Source organism: Erpetoichthys calabaricus, chromosome 17, assembly GCF_900747795.2.
Source record: "Erpetoichthys calabaricus chromosome 17, fErpCal1.3, whole genome shotgun sequence".
Classification (NCBI taxonomy): domain Eukaryota; kingdom Metazoa; phylum Chordata; class Cladistia; order Polypteriformes; family Polypteridae; genus Erpetoichthys; species Erpetoichthys calabaricus.
The window spans coordinates 14,214,268-14,238,180 of NC_041410.2; the positions used below are offsets into that span (position 1 = coordinate 14,214,268).

Below are 23,913 nucleotides of genomic sequence, written 5' to 3' on the forward strand. Positions count from 1 at the left end.
TTGACCAATGAATGAGAGGGAGAGGCAGGTCTCTTGACAGTGTAGAAAATCCCACTGGCCATCACAGTGTTATAGAAGATATGAAGGCTGTCACTTCCCACATTAAAGGAACGGAGTCTCCTAAGGAAAAAGAGCCTGCTCTCCTAAGGAAAAAGAGCCTGCTCTGCCCTTTCTTCTGTGCTCCTACCTGTCATTAATGAGGAACCCCAAGTACCTGTAGGAGTGGACCACCTCTACATCCAGTCCTTGAATTGTGACCGGACACAGAGCATTTTTGGTGCGGCAAAAGTCAATAACCAGTTTCTTGGTTTTGCTGATGTTAACATGCAGACAATTTTCTTTGCACCAAGAAACAAAGTCCTCCATCTGACTCATCTCCTCTGCCTCATCCCCTTTATTAATACACCCCATAAGTGTAGAATCATCTGAAAGGGACAGGGGGATGGTTGCTTCCCGGGGTCATGTATTCATCCTGTACATGATGTAACAGCATCCCTTTAGGGGAACTCTTATTTGTAACCCTACAGGGCATATTGGGAGCCATAGTCCTGAGAGGCAGCCCTGCTGAGGTATTTGGGTGCCTCCAGGAGAAGCTTCAGGGGAACGCTGTCCCTGCTGTGGGGAACTTCCGACTAGCCCAGAAGTGCTTCCGATGTGCAATGCTTTGACCCCGTAAGTACTCCCCTGTCCAGCATAAAAGATGGCACCTCATCTGCACTGGTGAGTCAGAGTCATGAGGCAGCGGATGATACTCGTGGAGGAGTGGTGGAAGGAAATGGAAAGTGACTGATTGTAAATTATTTATTGTGCTAGACTGATTGAACCTTGTTAAGAAATTATTATATATTAAATCACCATTTATTTTAAAATTAAATTGTGTATGGTTGTGTTGTGTCTGGTATATGGGGCTCTGGTGTCGCCCCCTGGTGGTCATAATGTATATACTGTATAACCTTTTTAGCAGTAATGAGCTCAAGCAGACTAGTATTAACAAAAAACAGAAATGGAGGACTAGCCTAGTCAATGCTCTGATTTGAATGCCATTGAAATTTAAAACGGGCAATGAATGCAAGAAAACCAGCAAACCTCTTGCACCTGAAGGAATTTGGAGACATTTCTACTGAGTTGATGTCAGAGACCGGTGGGCATTTATGTAAAATGCCTACAAGAAGACATCAAAGGGGGAAATACCTGCTTCTGAGGTCAAGGGTGGAGTTTCTTCTTCCTCAGTAGGCAATTACAATTATTGAAATGTTTTTTTTTAAATAAATTATTAAAAAATGAAAAATTTCTTTTGTTTTAATTCAGATATGTCAACTTGCTCTGCATAAAGTTCTACTGGTTTGCCTGTTCAAATATGTGGAAGAAGGTCAATAATTACCATGGGGTGTATTTACTTTTTCACACGTCTGTAAACCTGGCTCGCGCATGTGTAATGTAAGGACGGATGGCCAACCATGCTGGCAAGCAAGGAAGTACGAGATCACAGCTTCAATTGCTTGGGGGGCATTCCATTAAGTGGCCCGTGGTACGAGGTCGCTATCACGTCATCGCTTCTCCAGAAGCCACATATTATCATGGCTTTAACTAGAAACACAGTCCAGGGGGAGATGCCAAGAACAATTACCTAAATGAGTATATGAAAATAGTTTTAAAAACATTCGTTTACTGCTTTTGGAGATAACCTACCTTTAATTATTAATTATTCAGCACGCTCTGAAGAAGTGAACTGCGTAATCGCGCTCTCAGGCGCTTCTCTCGTGAGCCGGTATGCCACATGATTGTGGGAGAAGGCGGAGGGACAGTTGGGGTTGTCGGCAGGCGCACGCGCGCTCGACAACCCAGAGCAGTCCAGGAGGCGCGCTTTTGCGCGTGCGCGTTGAGTGTAGTGCAGCAGCCAGTCTTCCGTTTTTTTTTTTTTTTAACCAAAGGGGTGCAATCCGGCCATTTGAGCCTGACACCCAGCTGAAACGAGGAGAAACATCGTTTGGGCGCTGAAAGCAGTAGCGGTGGACAAGGCGATGTAAACGAAAGTGTTCAGTTTTATCAGCAATTCGTTTTTTTTTTGTTTTAACGACGGTTTTGTTTCTAGTGTACTCAATGTGAATGGCTCAAATGTGCACGAAGAGGAGGCCGACCATGGACGGATGAGCTTTCTACCGCACAGCGACATTCAAGAGGAAGGAAGAGTGTCACTGTAAATAATTAAGTGTCCTCTTGCCCTATGGAAAAATGCATTTGCATCAAGTGCTGACCGGAGCTGTCAACCCGGGGGACAATTGTTATTCCGTCGGCAGCGTCAATGACATCCCATTTACGGTAAGTGCTTGAAACCTGCAACTCCAAGAGCTTTAAATGCCTAGTGCGGGCGCACTGCGGGGTCCGAAGGACAGCATCCTCCGCATCTCACCCATCGCACGTTTAAATGAAATGCTGGTAGATTTTGTGCGGAACTTGGTTTTACTTGCAGAACTGTCCCCGCGCGTCACTTGCTTTAAGCAGCATTCCTCTTTTACTGATGTGTGTCAGAATGATTGAAACCGGTGAAGGGTTTGCAGTAATTTAGACACGAGTAATTCTAACAAAATCTAGTTTACGACCCGACATCTAAATGACAGATCGAGCCATTAGCACGACGCGTAGATCAAGCAAAATGCGAACCTTTATATTCCCATCCCTCGTACTGGTAAATTCAAGAAATGTTTCATGTTTTGAGAAGGCATTTAGAAACATTTAATAGAGTACCTCACATCCCACCGTTTAAGGCCTAGGATATGATGTTAAACATCAGCTGTCTTGTTTCATCAATTACATTCGTTCATTTTCCACTCTAGTACGCATACACAAAAGCCACATTTCACGTCGACAGTCCATTCAACACTACAGTCGAGCACACATATACACTGGAAACACTTGGTGATCACCGGGAGGCAAACATTTTTTGATAAACTGTGAATTTGTAAAGGAAGATGTGTTCAGCAAATAGATAAATGCTGTTAATGAGTTACTTGGCTTTCTTCTTAACATGTAACATCAATCACCTAATCTCTGACTATTGCAATCCCTTTCATTGCAATCAGAGTCACGAAGCATTTTATGGGTAAAACAAGAATAAGAACTGAAAACAAAAAGCGAGATAATAATAATACATTTTATTTATTTGTAGGCGCCTTTCTAAACACTCAAGGACACCGAACAATAGATAAAACACACATTATAAACAAAACTAAAAAAAATACAAAAATTAAAATCCGGCTGAGTAATTCTAATCCAAGAGAAAAAGCAGTCTTAAACAGATGAGTTTTAAGTTTAGATTTGAAAAGTAAGAATGAATCAATATTTTTAAGCTCAGATATAATGAGTTCGAAAGCTGGGGATGCAGAGGAACTGAATGCTCCGCTCCCCATGGTGGTAAAATGGGCGAAGGGGACAGTCAAGTGGATGAAGGACGAGGATCTAATGGCAACATGGAGGAGGTCGGACAGATATGGAGGGGCAAGGCAGTGGATAGCCTTAAAATGTTAACAGGAGAATTTTGAAGTCAAACTGGAACTTAACCGGAAGCCAGTGAAGCTGCTGCAAGACGAGTGTGATATGGGGAGTACAGGGAGTTCTAGTAATGATGCGGGCAGCTGAATTCTGGACCAGTTGAAACTTATAAAGACCAAAGAAAAAGGGAACACTAACAATGTCTGCCTGAAGAAGGGGCCTGAGTTGCCTCGAAAGCTTGCATATTGTAATCTTTTTAGTTAGCCAATAAAAGGTGTCGTTTTGCATGACTTCTCTCTGCCACAGAAAACTAAATACGGAGCATTATCATCCACAATTGTTATTACTGCACTCCTTATAACATTCAAGGCAGGTAAAGCACTTGACACCACGATTGTTATTACTGCACTCTTCATATCATTCAAGACAAGTAAGAGCTTGACACCAGTTTCATTTAACCCCAAACAGTGATAAGAATAAGGCAATACAAATACCTACACACATTTCAGGCATTTTCACACCATATCCAAGACTGCGGGTTTAAAAAAAAATACGAAACAGAGTACACACGTTAACCTTTCATTTTCAGAATGTTATGGGTCACATAAGGGTTCAGTAGTTTGTTTTGTTGCCTCACAGATTCTGTATCTTCAGTTCAAATACGACTCTTTGCTGTTGGCTTAGTTTTTTTTTTTCTGGTACTCCAGTTTAACTCTCGCTACCCACAGATAAGTGTTAGGTTAATCGGTAATTTTAATTTGCCCTCCTGTACGTGGGGATGCATGCTTGAGTGGGCCAGTGATGGAGTATTTCTGTACATTGGGTGGGCTTGTGGCATGCACCCGACTGTGCTTTAACTGATCCAAGCTTTTCATCATCCAGAACTGGATTAAAATGGTTTCAGAATAATATGTTTTCTGTCCTAAGGTAGATTAAAAGATAAAAGATTGTTTTTAGTGTTATGTTATTAAACTGCATTTATTTACAATATGAGTGGTTACATTTATTGTGAATACTGAGTCACATTTAAATGTTTTCACTGCACATTCTACTTTTCTTTTTTGGAGAATGTATTTCTTTATTATCCTGTGTAAATTCAAAATGAAGCCGAAAATAAACATGCTTAAAGTTGAATTGGTGACTCCATATTATCCCACTATGGCAGAGTGTGGGTTTTTGTCTTGCATTAGGGTTGCTTTGTAATTCTGTATCCAAGTATCAGTAGACTGTGATGTGTCAAACAAAAAAACGTTCCTGTCTGAAGCCATTTTGCTTTGTCGATTGGTTCCCTTAAATTGGACTGGTGTGAGTAGGCTGCGATGGCATTCTTGCATTATGTCCGTTCCTTCCGTGATGCAACGTGCCTCCACCAAAAACTTGTACTAGAAACGTGGGTTCAGAAGGTGGATTTTTTGCAAATGGTTCATGTCTTGTTCTCCTGTAAAGTCATCTGCTGCATGAGTCAGTGTGCATTTTCCATCCATTCAATCACTGAACCCAGTTAATTCATTGTTAGGGTCAGTGGAGTTAGAGTTTGTCTCAGCAGCACGAGGCAAGAACCAGAGCTTTATGATCTGAGATTAGATTAACGTACACTTTGTGCCATTAAAGGCAGCTAAAGAGCATGACATCAGAAGGCACATCTGAACCTTAAAAGCCATTCATTTTACATTCAGGTGACAGTAAGACCATTGGGTCTTTTCTGTTTTGCATCAGAAGATGTTATTTAAATGTCTGATTTTGAAGCCAAAGTTAAAGGTTTATAGAGTGTGGTACGCGGTTGGGGGTCAGACCCGGCCGGGACGCCTGGAAGGACTGGGTCATGGCTTATTTATCCTCCGGGCCACGAGGGGGCAACCGCCCTGGAGTAGAACAACAACAACGTTTATTTATATAGCACATTTTCATACAAAAGTAGCTCAAAGTGCTTTACATAATGAAGAAAAGAAAAATAAAAGACAAAATAAGAAATTAAAATAAGGCAACATTAGTTAACATAGAAAAGGAGTAAGGTCCGATGGCCAGGGTGGACAGAAAAAACAAAAAAAAAAACTCCAGAAAGCTGGGGAAAAAAATAAAATCTGTAGGGGTTCCAGGCCACGAGACCGCCCAGTCCCCTCTGGGAATTCTACCTAACATAAATGAAATAGTCCTCTGTGTAGTTAGGGTTCTCACGGAGTCACTTGATGCTGATGGTCATACAGACTTCTGGCTTTTAATCCATCCATCATTTTAGAAGAGGCCCACGGAAGGGGAGCAGGGAGGCTCAAGGCCGTTGGGGCCTCTGGTCACCTCCAGGGGGTGCCCCGAGCCTCATGGAGCCCGGGACTTATACACTTCCGCCACACCCATGGAGGACGATCCTTCCAGGGTCACCCGGAGTGCTTCCGGTGTGCTCTCCTGATGCTTCCGCCACACCAGGACGTGACGTCAGGTAGAACACCTGGAGCTCATCCGGGTGAGGATAAAGGGAGCCGCCTCCCTCCTGTCAGTGAGCTGGAGTCGGGAGCAGGACGAAGCTCCTGGAGAGAGAGTGCAGGTGGCCCAGGGACAAGGAGAGAGAAGGCCCAGGAGAAGGGAGACTGGGGCTAGAAGCACATTGTTGTGGTGCAGGACTGAGTTGACTAGTGTGTTGTGGGAAGACAAATAAAGCATATTATTGATAAAGATGCGGTGTCGGTCTGATGGTGTCCGGGCAAATATCACAAGAGTTAAATAATTCTACATTGTTAGACCCAGAACTAGATGTCAAGCCAGCAAACAAAAGTAGTAAAGAGTCTATAAGGTTGGTAAAAACTGTTAATATACTGAGGTAGAAACCTTAAGCCTACCCAGTGTATTCTTTGGACCGTTTTTCTGGCAGAAATAGGATATCAGTTGTGAAAAGAAAAAAAATAATATTCTGGATGTAATGAATTAATCATTTGGGCAGCTGCTTTCTTGGATCAGTTGTCAAAGTCGCATAGCAGTTGCTTCAGTACTACAACGCTGAATGAAAAGTTAGATGGAAGAGTAGTCCGTGTCAGAGAAAACGAGAGCCCGAGCGAGGTGTTGGGTAGTTAGAGACATTCAATCCACAGGATTCATCTCATTTGGTCTATGACAGAGCAACAGGCCCGAATATGTGAATAAATACGCTGATTGAAAGAGAGAGGGTCATCCCAGGGCTCCTGACTGTGCAGCATTAAGGTTAACAATATGTCAAATAATTATATTTCAAGCGTCAACAGCCTGATAGCAGTAGTAGTACCCTACATACTACAATTTTAAAATATATAATTCACAAATTCCGTGACAGGAAATCTAATATTAGGTAGTCAATGTTTATTCATAAGTTGTTTAATGTTTTCTTTGTGTAATTGTTTTCTAGATTTTTTTTTTTTAACCGTGTTTCCTCTATTAGCTATTGAATATACCAATGGACTAAACACTTACAATGTACAGTGGAAAAGGCCTTGGGAAATCGAGACAGATGGATAATCAGCTTTGAAAATTTAAATAGGAGAAATTTGCCTTGCTTCAACCATGCATGAAACCTGTAGTGTCAATTCGGTAATCGCATCCGGCAGCTGAACTTTAATCCGTGGTCTTCAAGGTGTCATCATCTCGTGTGAAGTAAATACAGTTCCTAAATGCTATCCCTTTTCTGTAATTCCATTCCCTGTCTGTAATATATAAACTTCCTTAATAATAAATTTGGTAATAATTGAGAAGTTACCTCACTGATAGTAAAAAAAAAAAACTATATTTAGTTTGACATAATAAATTTGAGGTGCTCCATTGGTAGGTGTTGCTACCTCCAAGCTCCAGCTGGGTATGAATGCTATTATAGGCACAGTCTGTACATTTTGCATGTTCTCTCCTTGTCTGTGTGCATTTTTACTTGCCAGTTCAAAGGGTATGCCGATTAAAGGATATCTCTCAACAGGCCTGCCGTGAATGTGTGTCATCAGTGGTTCCCAAATTCGATCCTGGGGACCCACTGTGGCTGCAGGTTTTTGTTCCAACCCGATTCACAATTGGTGATAATAATCAATAACAACTCATCTCATTTAATTAGTTGGTCTTTTTTACTCTTCACGTTATTCTGCATTCAGAAAACACAACTGTATACTTTTTACATTTATAAGACATTTAGAAATATTTCCATTTTTTTTTCTAAAGCTATAAATGTTTAACTCTCTTTTGTTGTTTTCCTATTATTTTCCCCTTTTCCTGTGTATTTTGCTTTCTTCATCTGACCCTAATAGTGACAGTTAACAACCAGCACAGCAGACACCTGGGATGATGAAAGTAGCAACGACTTCAGTGTCAGACTCGCTAATTAGTAAATAATCAATTAAATAACCAGAACACCTGGAAAAGCAGAATGAAAATTAGGTTGAAAATACTGTTAACGACTTAAAAAAAACCCCAACATATTCCCCATATAACTACAACTTCCCCATATAACTGCTTATTACATTTTAATAAAAATCTACCAAACTTAGTTTGTATTTTCTACATTGACTCCAAAACACAGAAACTGGGAAATAATGACTCACTTAATTAGGCTGAGTCCAATGAAAAATGGAAGTTGGTTCGAACAAAAACCTGCAACCACAATGAATCCCCAGGATTGAGTCTGGGAAGCTCTGGTATACATGAGTGTATCCACTGATGGGCTAGTGCCCTATCAAAGGCACCTTGTACCCTTTGCTGCTTTTAAGGACTCTGGCAACTCTGAACCTATTAGCAAGCTGGCAAATGAATGAATGGCTTAATATACTAGGGAATTCCCATAAAAATAACTCTGATTTTAATTACAAATACTATTACTGTAATCACTGCTTGCACTCCTTTTGACGTATGCTTATCAATGTCTTAAATTTGTATTAATTTGGATTGTTCTTCCCAAATTCTAATTTTGAAGTGTCCTAAAGTTGTTACTGATATACAACCCTGTTAAGATTATTACCACACGTCAGTATTAAATTTCACATTTTATTTATTTTAGAAAATAAAAATATTCTTTTAATTTTAAAGTGTCGTAAAGTTCTTACTGATTTACAACCCTGTTAGGATTACTAACTTTCACAATTTCACATTTAATTTATTTTAGAAATTAAAAAATATTATTTTTTGCACAAATCTATTGTATGTTCTTTAGATCCTTTAACCAATGTTCACAGGAGAGATGGGGCACAATACTGTTTTTTGTATAATACTGGTCTGCAGGTCTACTACCCCCAGAAAAAAAAGCCAAAAATATTGTATTTTATCCCAACAAGAAAAATGTTATTACATGTAACAGAAACATGTAAATAGCAAAATGTCAACATATATACCGTTGGAAAAATATGTCTAATGTCCACTGCTGTACTGATGCAGATTTTGTACATCTGTCCTTCATGTGACGTGTTTTGAAATGGTCACCAACGCACAGCTCGATGTTATAATCAGAACTCTAGAAGTGTGTTCCTTTGGGCAATTTTTAAATAATCATTTCTTCTATTGCTTGCACATGAGAGGGTAAAATGTCACTGCCTGAAGCACACGATTGACATACCAACTGTGTTATTGTACAGTCATGGCAAAAAGTTTTGAGAATGACACAAGTATTGGTTTTCACAAAGTTTGCTGCTTCAGTGTTTTTTAGATCTTTTTGTCGGATGATTCTCTGGTATACTGAAGTCAAGTTACAAACATTTCACAAGTTTCAAAGGCTTTTATTGACAATTACATGAAGTTTATGCGGAGTCAATATTTGCAGTGTTGGCCCTTCTTTCTTTTTCAAGACCTCTGCCATTTGCCCTGGCAGACTGTCAATCAACTTCTGGGCCCAATCCTCACTGGATGGCAGCACATTCTTACATTATCAATGCTTGGAGTTTGTCAGAATTTGGCGGGGTTGGGTTCTTTGTTCACCTCTCCAGGCTCTCGAGGACTGGCCACAAGTTCTCAATGGGATTAAAGTCTGGGGAGTTTCCTGGCAATGGACCCCAAAATTTCAATGTTTTGTTCCCCGAGCCACTTAGTTCTCACTTTGGCCTTATGGCCTGGTGCTCCATCATGCTGGAAAAGGCATTGTTGGTCACCAAACTGTTCTTGAATGGTTTGGAGAAGTTGCTCTCAGTGGATGTTTTGGTCCCATTTTTATTAATGTAGGCTACCTAAGTACAAGGCTTAGTGACTTCTGTATTTCCTCTGACGTGAACATTGACAGTTGCTGCATTATGAACAGTGCTTAGGGAGCTAACATTTTTTTTACCATGCAGTTGAACACCATAATTTTGCCTTTTGACAGGCAGTTACTGTTGCATCTTGGTGAAGCTTCATGTGATCAAACTGACCAGGCATATTACGCTAAAACAGTCACATATTGCTGTATGCATCAGTTTCACTATGAGTGTCAATGCCTGATTCACATGATCATCAATATCGCTCAATTCCAGCATTGGTTCAGTTTCAGTTTGTTCCAAAAAATAGCTTTACGGATTTTTGTTTTCCGTTGTGGTTTTGGTTAAAGGCTCTGCCCAACTCATGAATATTGATGAGTTACCATAGATTTCCCATAAAGTGGCAGAATGCATTGAAATATTAATGATTTTTTGAAGCATGATGTTATTTCATCCACTAGATGAACCTCAAGAGTTATTTGGGCTCAACATTGTAAAGCAGACCATTACACGTCACCTTGAGTCTGCCGCTACTTTAGCCACATTTGCATATGATTCCGAGCCTGGATCACACTCGAGGTTTATAAAGAAATGGAGGGGTGAGGAACTTGATTGGACTGCACAGAGCCCTGACCTCAACCTGATAGAACACGTTTGGGATGAATTCGAGCAGAGATTGCTAGCGAGCCAGGCCTTCTCATCCAACATTAGTGCCTGACCTCACAAATGCTCTTCTAGTCACAAATTCCCATAAAGAGTTCCCAGAAGAGTTGAAGCTGTTATAGCTGCAAAGGATGGGCCAACTCCATATTAAAGCCTATGTATTAAGAATGGGATGTCATTAAAGTTCCATGTGTGTGTAAAGGCAGGCGTCCAAATACTTTTGGCAGTATAGTGTAGCTTATTATTTTTGAAGGTGCTTAATCCAATTCCAAGTTACACGGCCTAATCATGGCAACACCGGGGTCAAGTCAAGAATCAACCTAGAATGGGCAGCAGTCCATCAAAGGACTTGCCCATTGCTCACAGCCATACTCAAACTCACAAGGTCCAATTTGTGACTGTAAATTAATCTAACGTGAGTGCCTTTGGCATGCAGGAGAACACCAGAGAATGTGCAAACTCTACACAGATAGTGACTAGGGGTGGGATTTGAAGTCAGGAAGCTTAAATCATGTGAAAGGGGTTGATTTAATCTTACGAAAGTGTGCATATTTGTAGAAACCATAGCTATTAGAACACTATTGAATATCAACACTTAACTGGCCAATTGTTATAATAAGCCCCAAAGTTCATAGTGACCAGCTTCTCCATTAGGATTTCCACCTATATAATGTGATTAATCACTTCTGCATTCATCTGTTTTCTTATTCTGCTTTTTCGATTACAAGATTGTGGTTAGCATTGAGCAAAAGACAAGAAACCGGCACTGGATAACATGTCAGTCTATCATGTGACACACTCATAGATGGCCATACTGTCTCACACTGGGCCAGTTTAAAGTGGCTAAATACCTGAATGGGTTCGACAGGGAATGAGTACCTATGGAAGATGCCTTCTAGTTCATAGAGAGGATGTAAACTCTACACCTTTACGCAACCAGAAATCAAATTCAGACTGTTTTGTGCAGAAGGAACACTAATCACTACACCACCATGCAGCACTACATAGTTCAGTGGTGTCAAACTGAAGGCACATGGGCCACATCAAGACTTTTTTTAATGTCATCAATATTCAAACATGTTACATGCTGCCCACGATATGACTGTTCTCTTTCTCAAAAACCACCTTTAACGTGTTTCTTGTATAGATTCTATCCTTAATTGACATTTACACTTGGCATTCAAATGCTTCTCTAGCATTTGTCGTGTTTATGCACAGCAAAACACACCGCAGCCACTAACCTGTAATTAGAATGAAAGCAGGCTGCTCATAATAGCCCAACAAGAAAAAGTGAGAACAAGGCGAGACGCTAACCTGCTATAAAAAACTTTAGCATTTTAACAAGATGTAAAAGATGTGACCGCTTCATGAACAGTTTCAAACAAGCTGCTGCATTCCCTTTTTAAAGCTGCACAAGAGTCACTGCTGGCTACCAATCATTCTGCTGCATACCTGACTGCTACCACCACTGTCCTACACTATTCTTTTGTTTTTTTCCTTTACTTAATTGTTTTTTTTTTAATTCTATTAATTGAATTTATTAAAAGCATATAACATTCCATACAGTCAAGTCAAACTTAACAAAACTAAAATCAAATCAGTCCCCACCCATGAGAAAGAGAAGAAGACGACCAACAGCCAGAACAAAACTGTTGAAGGTAGTAAAGAGAGAAAGAAGTCTTTTACCCCCAGCATGAATGCTTATTCTAAAATGTTATTGATTAGGTCCTGCCAGGTTTTAAAAAAAGTTTTGCACAGATCCTCTAAGTGAGAGTTTATTTTTACCAAATTCAAATAGCATATGATATCAGTTAGGCACTGGCTTGAAATAGGTGAGTTAGGAATCTTCCAGTTGAGCAAAATAAGTCGACGTGCCAATAAATGAAGTCGTTTGAATTAGAAAGGGAGTTCATTTGAAATCATAGGGATACGCAGAATGAGTGTCCTCTCCCTTTCCAGCTCCAGTTAGAGTGGTAGCCTCGATTACGGGTGGGTGACGTGGCAGTGTTGCCACATTTCTCACAACCTTGATATTTAATTTTTTTCCGAATTAAATTAGAATTTACTGTTTTAGGTTTTCCTTAATTTTTCGAATCATGTTCATGCATTTTAATTTTTTTTATTAATCACCTGTGATAGACGGCCAGGAACCCTACCCTGCCCCGCCGGGGTGCGTGGAGTTAAGGAGGAACCGGGAGAGCGGCACTTTTTTTCCCTGGGCACCCGGATGGTCCTTGATCCCTGGGGGACAGCGCTTCCGGGACACCAGGAAGTCCTGACAGACCAGGGATAGTTTATGCCCGGAGTGCTTCCGGGTGCAAGGGCAGCACTTCCGCCACACTGGGGAGTGCTGCCAGAAGTCCGTCATCAGGCACCTGGAGCACATCCGGGGCTGGATAAAAGGGGCTGCCTCACTCCATTCGGAGAGCCGGAGTCGGGTGGAAGAAGGACGGAGATTGCGCGACAGGAGTGAAGGCGGCCAAAGGAACCAAGTGAATTGTAAATAGTTTATAAATATTTCTGTGAATAAACGCGTGTGTTGTGGACACTGCGTTGTTGTGTCTGTCTGTGGCCGGGCTACCTCTTACACACCGAAACTGTAGCTTTTGGATATTTACTTTTCCTCTCACTTGGTGACTGTGTTGTGACGAACATCAGGACAGATCAACTTTCTTGCTTATTCATTATATTTTTGTAAATAAAATGTACTTAGTTGCTAAAATGCTAAGTCAAATTTATATTTGTTTACCTAAAACAGTGGAACCTCGGTTCACGGCCATAATTCGTTCCAAAACTCTGGTCGTAACCCGATTTGGTCGTGAACCAAAGTAATTTCCCCCATAGGATTATATGTAAATACAATGATCTGTTCCAGACCGTACAAACCGTATGTAAATATATTTTTTAAAGATTTTTAAGCACAAATATAGTTAATTATACCATAGAATGTACATTGTAATAGTAAACTAAATGTAAAAACATTGAGTAACACTGAGAAAACCTTGAACAACAGAGAAAACTAACACTGCAAGAGTTTGCACTATAGCGCTACGAACTGCTCGCTAAAAACACTTTTTTTTAATGACTTTTAAGCACAGGGAAAAAAAATGAACATTTGAAAAATCTGTAATTTAATAAACCACCAAGAAAAGTAACATTGCAACAATGCACGCTACGAACCGATCACTGTAAACAGAAGTGAAGTGGAGGTTAAAATCCAATAGAAAAAAGTCTTCATTAAATACAACGAGGTTAAAACAATGCTGGAATCTGTCTCTTTAAAAACAAGCCGTTATGCGGCCAGCCCTCTCTCTGTCTGTCTCTCTCTCTTGTGCGCATGTGTGCGTGTGTGTGTGTTTGTTTGTGTGTGTGTGTGTGTCTCTCTCTCTCACGCATGCGCGTGTGTGTGTCGGTCTCTCTCTCGCGCGCGTCTATGTGTGTCCCTCTCTCTTGCGCGTCTGTGTGTGTCTCTCTCTCGCGCATGCGCGTGTGTGTGTCTGTCTCTTTCTTGCGCACGTCTTTGTGTGTCCCTCTCTCTTGCGTGTCTATGTGTGTCTCTCTCTCTCACGTGCGCGTCTGTGTGTGTGTGTCTCTCGCGCGTGTCTGTGTGTGGCTGTCTCACTCGCGCGCATCTGTGTGTGTCTCTCTCACTCTCTGCACAGGGAATGCACAGGGAGAGACTGAACATGGGCAGAAGTCATCGGCACGCACAAACCGAAAGGGAAACTGGCTTGTTCGTATACCGAGTGTGTGGTCGTGAACAGATGCAGAAGTTTGGCGAACTATTTAGTCGTAAACCGATTTGTATGTGTTCCGAGACGTTCGTGAACCGAGGTTCCACTGTATCTGTAGTAAACATCTAGTTTTCTTTAACATCATTTTTTGGTGAGTGGGGACTGGATAAGGGGCATTTACAACTTCACCAAGGGCTGCAAAAAAATGCTTGGAGCCGACTTCACATTTTCTACTCGATGTTAATTTCTGTTCCATGGCTGCTGGTATCTTCCCTAACCCGCAGAAATGTCAAAGAAAAGAAAAACTGATAGAGATTAGACAGTTTCAAGACAGGCATAAGACAGAGTATACAATTATGATGAACAGAGAGATACTTGTGTGCCCTGTTTGTAAAGAAAATGTGGCAGGAGTTGGTTGTTGAGATATTCTGGCCTGTGTCTTGTATATAAAGTGTTATTTTTGGCCGTTAATAAAATTGAGTTTGACACCCTTGACGTGGATTATATTATTGAAATATGAAATACAAAATTTAGTAGGGATTTTCCTTTTCAGGTTTAAATTTGTCTCATTTGACTGTCTGAGGTTATAGATCCTAAATATATATAGTAGAACATGACAAATGTAAGTTGTCAGTTAAAAGCTTCCTAACTACAGCATTTGTTTAAAACGTTTAGATTTTAATTGAGTGATTAGTTTTTTTGAGAGTAGCAACTGTATCAAATATAAATAATTAATTAAGTATTAATTTACATTTACTCACTTAGCAGATGCTTTATGTAAAGCAACTTACAAAAGAGGTCAACATAATTGAGTAAGCACCGGGCTGGTGGACTGTTTTGAAACAAGTGCTCAAGGACGAGTTTACACAATTGATGATCACAAGTGAAGAGCTATAAAATAAACGGAGCACCACAGGTGTAGTTCATCGTTCATTGGTTACAAGAACCTATCATAAAAGCTATTATCATTTAGACAGATATTCACAGAACTATAGAGTCTTCAAACGTGTCTTAAATTCAGCAGCGTGGCTGGAGGTGGGCAACTCGCTCCACCAGCAAAGAGCTACTCATGGAAAAGATATGACCGATATGGAAAATATATAAAAATATGTAAAAACATCATTTACAATATATACCTTTAGTCATATTATTTTAGGGAATCATCTGCACCAGTTTTATTGAATACAATACATTGAAAGGACAGTTTGTCAGATGTCTGAAATACATTACCGAAAAATTTCGATGAAACTGACATTTTAAATCACTGCATTCTAAATATAACTTAAATTTGCATAACTTTGATAACCTCCCTTGAATCGCATTTATTATTATGCAGCATTTGCAAGCATTCTCGTAAGACTTTATGTATATGAGGGATTATACTCTGGGTTAGACTGTTCTCTGGGTGACAGTAATAAGTTACATGAAAGATCAAAACTTGCCTTATCTTCAAAGTCAGCTGTGTTTTGCTTTTGTGGTTTTCTGTTCTTAGAATAAACCAGAATTTTAAACAATATAGTGGCAATAACAAAATTAAAATGTGGAAATGTACTAATGTATAAATATAACTATTTCGGTAGTATTTTAATTTTAATATCCCATTCATATGTTATAGTTACCTTGCCTCTTCGATTCTCATGAATTAATCATACCGCAGACAGTTGCCTTTGTAATGTTCAACAGGTGCTGCATTGTGTGCCTTCAGCATGTTTTATGGTTTGTCTTGGCAAACATTGTGTAGCTGTAGGTATAAATTACCACAGAGGTAAAAAGAAATGCTTCATAATCATACTCTTTATTTTAAACGGAAAGGTCAATTTAATTTTGATCTGTCAGGGTTTTTGTAACACTTGGGAAAAGGGCTTGACTGGCGAGGAAATGCAGGACCAAGCTGTATGGAGAAGGTTGTCAAGCTCACATAGAAGTTGGAAAAGATGAAGAAGAAGCTTTTTTAGTGGAAATTCAAAATATGTCAAACAATCTCATGTAATTTACCATGTTATTTAGTATGAAATGAATATTGAGACTGTATTTTTTTATGTCAGTTGTTTTGAAATGATAAAAAGAGAAAAAATATTTAATTTTTTAGTCATAACAAGGCAGCCCCACATCTTTTAAGTGATTCCGTTCCATTCTCACCAGGAGTGGGAAAAGCAGCATCTTTTTTTTTTCTTTAAGACAAGTTGTAAGAAGCAAATTGCTAGAGTACAACCTGACATATTTCTCATTTCCAAATAACAAGATCACATTGAAAGTTACACACAGGTATATCATCCGTTTATATATTTCCAGTTGTAAAAAGGAAATCTTGACAGTTTTCAGCTGCAGAAATTGTACTGTCATTCAGACTACAAGAACTATTGAAACCATGGCAAGGAAAAAAAGTAGAATTACAAAGCTTGAAAAATGAGTTTTGCTGTTGAAGTGTTTTTACTGCAGAGAAGGATAATAACTCAGTCTTACTGAAGTATGCCTTTTAATATAAGCAACATATAGAAAATTGTATGGCGTTTTGCCTCAGCTCCTGGTATGTGTTACAGTGATATTATAAGTGAGATCAGTATCAAAAAATTGTCAACTTTCACTTAAATAGATTCACTTTCAGTGTGTTGACATCTTAGACGCTTCCCTTTTCATAGGTAGTGAATCATGTGTTTATTTTTGTTTAGAATTGTGCATCAGTTTTCTGACTTATTTATCCAGATCTGGGTTGTGGGTACCAGCCCTAGATAAAGTGCCTGTCTGAAGCAGAGAGTGCTCACTCACTCACACCTGGCAATAGCTTTACTATATAACCTATAATTAATTTATTTATATATAGCACCTTTCCCATGCTATATATATATATATATATATATATATATATATATATATATATATATATATATATATATATATATATATATATATACATGGGGTCCTTGGGTTACGACACAGTTCCGTTCCTACAACAGTGATGTAACCCAAATTTTGGTGTAAGTCGAAACACACCCTAGCCTAAGTCACTTAACTATCCTAAAACATTTGCAAAACTTTGCAGTCAGGAGACTGTGGAAGATTGTGGGTTCGCTTCCCGGTTCCTCCCTGTGTGGATAGCGCTTTGACTACTGAGAAAAGAGCTATATAAATGTAATTAATTATTATTATTATTAACATAAAAACGCAACTAAGCCACAGAAAAAGGAAAAGGACATAAATATACTGTACTGTACAATGTATTGTAGTAACAGAAAAAAATGAGTGTAAAAACAATTCCTTATCTTTATTCCTTCTCACGTCTCAATTTTTTTAAGTTTTTATGGGAGTGAGCGTTGTAAATTCGAAACGTCATATGTTGAGACGTTGTAACCCGAGGACCCCCTGTGTATGTATGTATATATATATATATATATATATATATATATATATATATATATATATATATATATATATATATATATACATACTAGGGGGCTTCTCCCCTGCTCGCTTCTCTTGCCAACCCCGAGGCCACTTTGCATCTCTGCCACTCCCGTATGTGGATTTCACTTTCACCAAACAACAAATCTTTTAATTCTCGTGGATACGCTTCTTCATTGGGAACAAACACTACTTTTCCCTGATGACACAATACAATGTGATTTCCTGAATTTTTTTTTTACATTCTGCCTCTCACAGTGGGAATGCACCTACAATGTGAATTTCAGACCCCTCCATGATTTCTAAGTGGGAGAACTTGCAAAATAGCAGGGTGTTCAAATACTTATGTTCCTCACTGTATATATGTATGTATATATATGTATAAAAACTTGTACTGTACTCTACCGTTTGAACACCTCAGTTTTTCTTCAAATATAATCAGTTGAAATGCAATGGATGTCCTAAATGGTGAAAAAGTAAGCAATAAACTACCAGATGTTTAGGTTATTAAAACCTGAAAAAAAGGAAATTTCAGAATACAGTGATCCCTCGCTATATCGCGCTTCGCCTTTCGCGGCTTCACTCCATCGCGGATTTTATATGTAAGCATATTTAAATATATATCGCGGATTTTTCGCTGCTTCGCGGGTTTCTGCGGACAATGGGTCTTTTAATTTCTGGTACATGCTTCCTCAGTTGGTTTGCCCAGTTGATTTCATACAAGGGACGCTATTGGCAGATGGCTGAGAAGCTACCCAACTTACTTTCTCTCTCTCTCTCTCACTCTCTCTTGCGCTGACGTAGGGGGTTGTGAGCAGGGGGGCTGTTCGCACACCTAGACGATAGGGACGTTGCTACCTTCTGTGTGCAGCTGCTTCTTGAAGGACATGCTGCACGGTGCTTCGCATACTTAAAAGCACGAAGGGCACGTATTGATTTTTTTATCTGTGTCTCTCTCTCTCTCCCTGCTCCTGACGGAGGGGGTGTGAGCTGCCGCCTTCAACAGCTTTGTGCCGCGGTGCTTCGCATACTTAAAAGCAAACAGCCCTATTGATTTGTTTGCTTTCCTCTGTCTTTCTGACAGACTCTGCTCCTGACGCGCACTCCTTTGAAGAGGAAAATATTTTGCATTCTTTTAATTGTGAGACGGAACTGTCATCTCTGTCTTGTCATGGAGCACAGTTTAAACTTTTGAAAAAGAGACAAATGTTTGTTTGCAGTGTTTGAATAACGTTCCTGTCTCTCTACAACCTCCTGTGTTGCGCAAATCTGTGACCCAAGCATGACAATATAAAAATAACCATATAAACATATGGTTTCTACTTCGCGGATTTTCTTATTTCGCGGGTGGCTCTGGAACGTAACCCCCGCGATGGAGGAGGGATTACTGTATTACAAATGGGTCTTCTTCTGGAAACAACTAATAGGTTACAACTGACAGATGTTCTCCAGCAGTTTAAGTTAATTAAGCCTTGTAAGTTGAAGCAGACAATTTGCACAGGTGTCCCAACTTCTGTTGATTACTTAACAAAACCCTCTGTCTGTCTTAAAGTAGAGTTTGAACAGACTGTTAGTACACCCTCTGAAGTACTACTTGGACAATATTACACTGTAGAAAGTTATAAGTTCTAGTGATAATGGCAATTAACAAATAAAATGAGACAGAGCATTATTACTCTTAGAAGTGTAGGCCTTTCATTTAGCGAAGTAAAATCAAAGTGTTATTGAGTCCAGTGGTGTCCTCCACAGTCCAAAGGCAATTGGAAACTGCAAGAAACTGTAATAGGATGAGATCTGGCAGAGCCAAAGTTACAAGCCAATCAGAAGACGACTTTCTGAGGGTCACCAGCTTGCCTGATCACAGGGCCTCACAGCACAACAGCTTAACAGTACTGTGCGACAAAAGCCAAGCGTCAGTTTGTACTGTGAAGCGGAGACTTTGTGCTGCAGGGTTGACAGGGTGAGTGGCAGGAAGAAAGCCAATCCTTAAAGGACAAAACAGGGCCTTGAAATTCTGACTGTGGACTGCAGGCTGGAAGAAAGTCTTATGGGCCAATAAATCATAATTTGAAATCTTTAGTTCATCGTGCAGGGTGTTTGTTCACTGTCCTGTTGATGAAGTATTGGTTCCTCAGTGTGTGACACCAATTGTCAAAACAATGGAGGAGGAAGTGTGATGGTCTAGGGTTATTTTGCAGGAGGTAGGGTTGGTGACTGGCACAGAGTAACTGGCATTCTGAATTAAAAGGATTACCACAGCATTACCACACAGTGCCTTCTGGTCTGCATCTAGTAGGTCAGGGGGTTCATTCTATACCAAGACAATGACCCAAAACACCCCTCCAGGCTAAGTCAGACCTATGTTAGAAGAAAAGAACAAGATGGTACTCTTCAGAACATGGACTGTTCAGCACAGTCTTAAGACTGAAACACTTAAATTAGTTGAAGTGAATGGTGAAAGGAAAGCAACCTACAAGTGCAACTCATTTGTGGGAACTCTTGCAACACTGTTCGGAACATCTCTCTGACTAATATTTGATTTCCCTTATAGAAAAAATGCCATGTGTATGTTTGGCTGTTATATCAGCAAAAGGTGCTACTTTGATAAATCAAAATTTGAATAAAGTTTTGTACAATTAATGATTTCTTTACTTACTTTATTCATTTGCCATTGTTTGTGTTCTATGATTAAGACCTTAAACTGCGTGCATTTCCATAAAAACGGAAAACCTGACTTGCTGTAAAACTTTTGACCAGTAGTGCACATCTTTGTGAATGTGGGAAGAAAACCCAGAGAGACAGACATGAAGAGAGCGTGTACGCTATATTCAGAGACTGAGGCTCAGAATGATCAAACTGGGAGGCAGCAGCACTAACCACCGAACCACCATGACCCTTTATTACAGTTTGACTAGTTGAGCCCTTAGCACGCATAATGCTTGCCGACTTTAGAGTCGCATGTTGCGGAGTTACTTCTAAAGAATTACTCTGAGCAAGGGACCATGGACCTGAAGTAACAACTGTTTTTTGGAAAACAAACTATCACTTCTTCCAGAATGTATTTTTGAGGTGTTATTATTACTGACCAGTGACCGAGTGTCCAGAGCTCTGCTCGTTGCTGGCAGCAGCCAAGATGACTTATTACAAATGATTGCTTCCACGCTGATGTTCACTTTAGTGCACACTTAAGGCATCAAGCAGTAGTACACTAGCACACATGCAGAACATTCTGGATTTAGTAATTGATTGATATGGAGGTACCTGACACAGTAAAACTTTTTCTGATTATTTAGTTTTGCCTGATAGGTGACTTTTAAGTTTTGCTTAATAAGCACCCTCTGGAGACCATAACTGACATATGTAATGCCAGACATACTTACTTATCTACCGAGTAAAACTGTTACATAAAGGAATAAAGGTTATTGTAATAGAAAAGTAATCGGCAAACAAAAGCACACTAGCATCTTTAATTATTATTCTTTTATATGTGGGTGTGTGTTCAGTATATTTGTATAAAAGATATATAGGCATGTTCACCCCGCGTCTGCGAGGGTTTCCTCCCACGGTCCAAAGACATGCGGGTTAGGTGCATTGGCGATCCTAAATTGTCCCTTGTGTGTGGGTGTGTGTGTGCCCTGTGGTGGGCTGGTGCCCTGCCTGGGGTTTGTTTCCTGCCTTGCACCCTGTGCTGGCTGTGATTGGCTCCAGCAGACCCCTGTGACCCTGTGTTAGGATATAGCGGGTTGGATAATGACAGACTGACTGACTGATATATAGGCAATACACGATAATTTCACAAATGATCTGTTCCCAAACCCATAAAGAGTATTATCATTAAGGAAATTAGTAATAGAAATAAACATAAGTGATATCAGGAAACTGAATAATTAAAGACTGACAGTAATATAGAAAACAAAAATCTCCCACTCACTCTTAGGTCTCACTGGACAGATTCGTTCCTGTTTGCTGTGTAGGGTGGCAGCCCTGCGTGCCTAACTTGATGCCTTACTGCTCAAGTCCTTTGTTCTCTTTGCTTCCTTTCCTCTTTTCACCCTGGCTTGTTGTGTTCCAAAGCCCATTCACTGGAGGTCTCACCAGCTTTTGTCTTCTGACATGGTCTGCTGAATTACTTTGAAGGACTAGACTTATCTGTAGCAGGGTTTCTTAAACTATGAGTCACGACTTACTGTTGTATTCGGTGGAAATAGGTTGCGGATGGATTGCAAAGAGCGACGCTGTGGGTTGTCACGGATTTAATAATCAATCAACATAGTTCCGAAGATCATCCATGATTATATCCCCTCACCCGACAATTGGTGTTTTTCCAACATGGTCTCTCCAAGATCGACGGTAGTCTGAGCATTCAAAAAGGAATGGGTTTTGAAGACAATACAAGTAGCAAGATTGTGTCAGGACAAAAACACATTTTAAGAAACCATGGTCTATAGAACTGCCACTGTCAGGCCAAAGTGCCCTAACCGTCCTGAATCCTAGTACCGCAGAGCCAGGACTAACCTATCTGTCCATACTGATGCATATCAGATGCATATTTTAATGTATCTAAAATATACAGATCGCTGCTGCCACCTATGGAACTGAGGAAGTGCAGTCATCACTCTGTCCTTGACTCCAGGGGCTTCTCACAACTTTTCACTTCCTACTGGGTTTTTTTTAGTGTTATCCAGTCAGCCCTTTTGCGGTTGAGTCACTGCAATGAAAATATGACTTGAACGTACTTTTGCCAGTTAGCTTATTGGGGCTCAGTGCATTATTAAATGGAATATCAGTTGTGGTTGGTGGTGGCCCAGTGTCATAGGCCTTTCCTCAAGTGACATCACAGCCTGTGTAATATATCTACTATAAGAAAGCATAGGGTTGTATTGTGTATCACCTGTTATTGCCAACTTGATATTCTATTTAATGTGAAGCCGTGACAGATAGGGGTGCTGTTGTCCCCTTGAACCCTCTGATCAGACACCAGATAAAAATCCAAATATTTAATTTATTTGTACAATAATGTGCACAAAGCACCCTCCACTCCACAATACTCTAATAATAAACACAATACACAAACCACAATAATCCTCCACACCTCCCAGCAGCTCAGTCTCCCTTCCTCCCAACTCGGCTCGATCTGCTGGGGTTTCCCATAATCCTTTTATAGTCCTTGACCTGGAAGTGTTTCTGATCCCTCAGTCCATGTGATTCTTAACACTTCCGGGTCAGGTGAAAACTCCTTTTCTTCATCCTGGAAGTACGTCATTCCCTCTGTTGCTGTGACTAAGACGTACTTCCGGGTTATAGGGAACATACAAGTCCTTGAGCCTCCCTGCAGCGTCCTCTGGTGGCTCCCACGGTATCCAGCAGGGTTGTAGATAGAAACTCCATTGTCCAGGATTCCCTGCTGGCCTTTGGGGCACCTCCATGCTACAGGGAGGGCTCCATCTGGCGGCCTGGGGGTATTGACTGGGATGAATTGCTGGCCATATCCCACAGAAGCATATATTAATCTTTAATGAATTTATAAAGTAAGCTCATATAGACCTACTTCCATCTGTTTTTATAACCTGACTTATCCTGACTATGCCAAGACATTAACATGTATAGTATTGTAAGAAAAAATATATTCACTTCATTGTATCCAAGAATCACCTACTATAAGTGTGCCATTTGTAACCATAGAACCTTTAATTGGCAATCAATTGTTTTCAACTAGAAATCAGTGACCAATGATGTCACAATTTTCATGGTCTCGGCACGCGGTCACAGGTGTTATTAAGCCTAGAGGACAGCCAGGACCTTAACACCTAAAACATTTTAATCTCTGAATACTGAGCCACAAAACTCTCTAAATATCTTCTTATATAATACGCTACCGTGGCTCTTCGTTTGTCTGTCCAGGATTTTAAATTACCTGTAGCTCGCAAACCGTTTCACCTATTGACCTGAAATTCGGTACACATATACTACGTAACATTATTACTCTTTTTATTTTTATTTTATTTTATTGTAGAATCAACTCTCGGCAGCACGCAGCAGGGCGGCCATACGGCGCATGCGTACGTACACCGTTCTCATTCCCTACCACCTTCGTGGCCACTTCCCTACCTCTTCATATCTTAAATCATTCTTGAGGCAGATTGAACACTTATGTGCCAGCTTCAGCGAAAAATTAAGAAAAACATACTAAGTAATTGCAACACAAAAACTAACTTAATCAGTTTTAACTTGATAGGTACCGATGAAAGAAGAGAAGAAACGGGCTGCTAGGGTGGAGAAAAGAAGAGCTGCTCAGGAAACAGCAAGCGCATCGACCTCTGAGCAAACAAATGATAAACATACAGAGAAAGAGGATGAAAACTAGGAATGCTCAAATCAAGTGTATTACAGTGCGCAGTTATCGGTTGGATCTGTAATTATTGTATGTATATGAGTCTAGCCTCAGGGGTGTCGAACTCCAGGCCTAGAGG

General features: G+C 40.1%; 1 protein-coding gene across 4 annotated transcripts in view; it reads left to right on the plus strand.

Moving 5' to 3' along the window:
• Positions 1 to 1,893: 1,893 nt before the first annotated feature.
• The window catches only part of dmxl2 (Dmx-like 2), a 140,037-nt gene continuing 118,017 nt past the window's right edge, over positions 1,894 to 23,913 (plus strand). For all 4 annotated transcript variants that reach the window (XM_028823544.2, XM_028823546.2, XM_028823545.2 and 1 more), the window contains exon 1: positions 1,894 to 2,319. In XM_028823544.2, the coding sequence (XP_028679377.1) occupies positions 2,233 to 2,319 (87 nt within the window). In that variant the 5' untranslated portion in view covers positions 1,894 to 2,232. The remainder of the gene's footprint in view (positions 2,320 to 23,913) is intronic.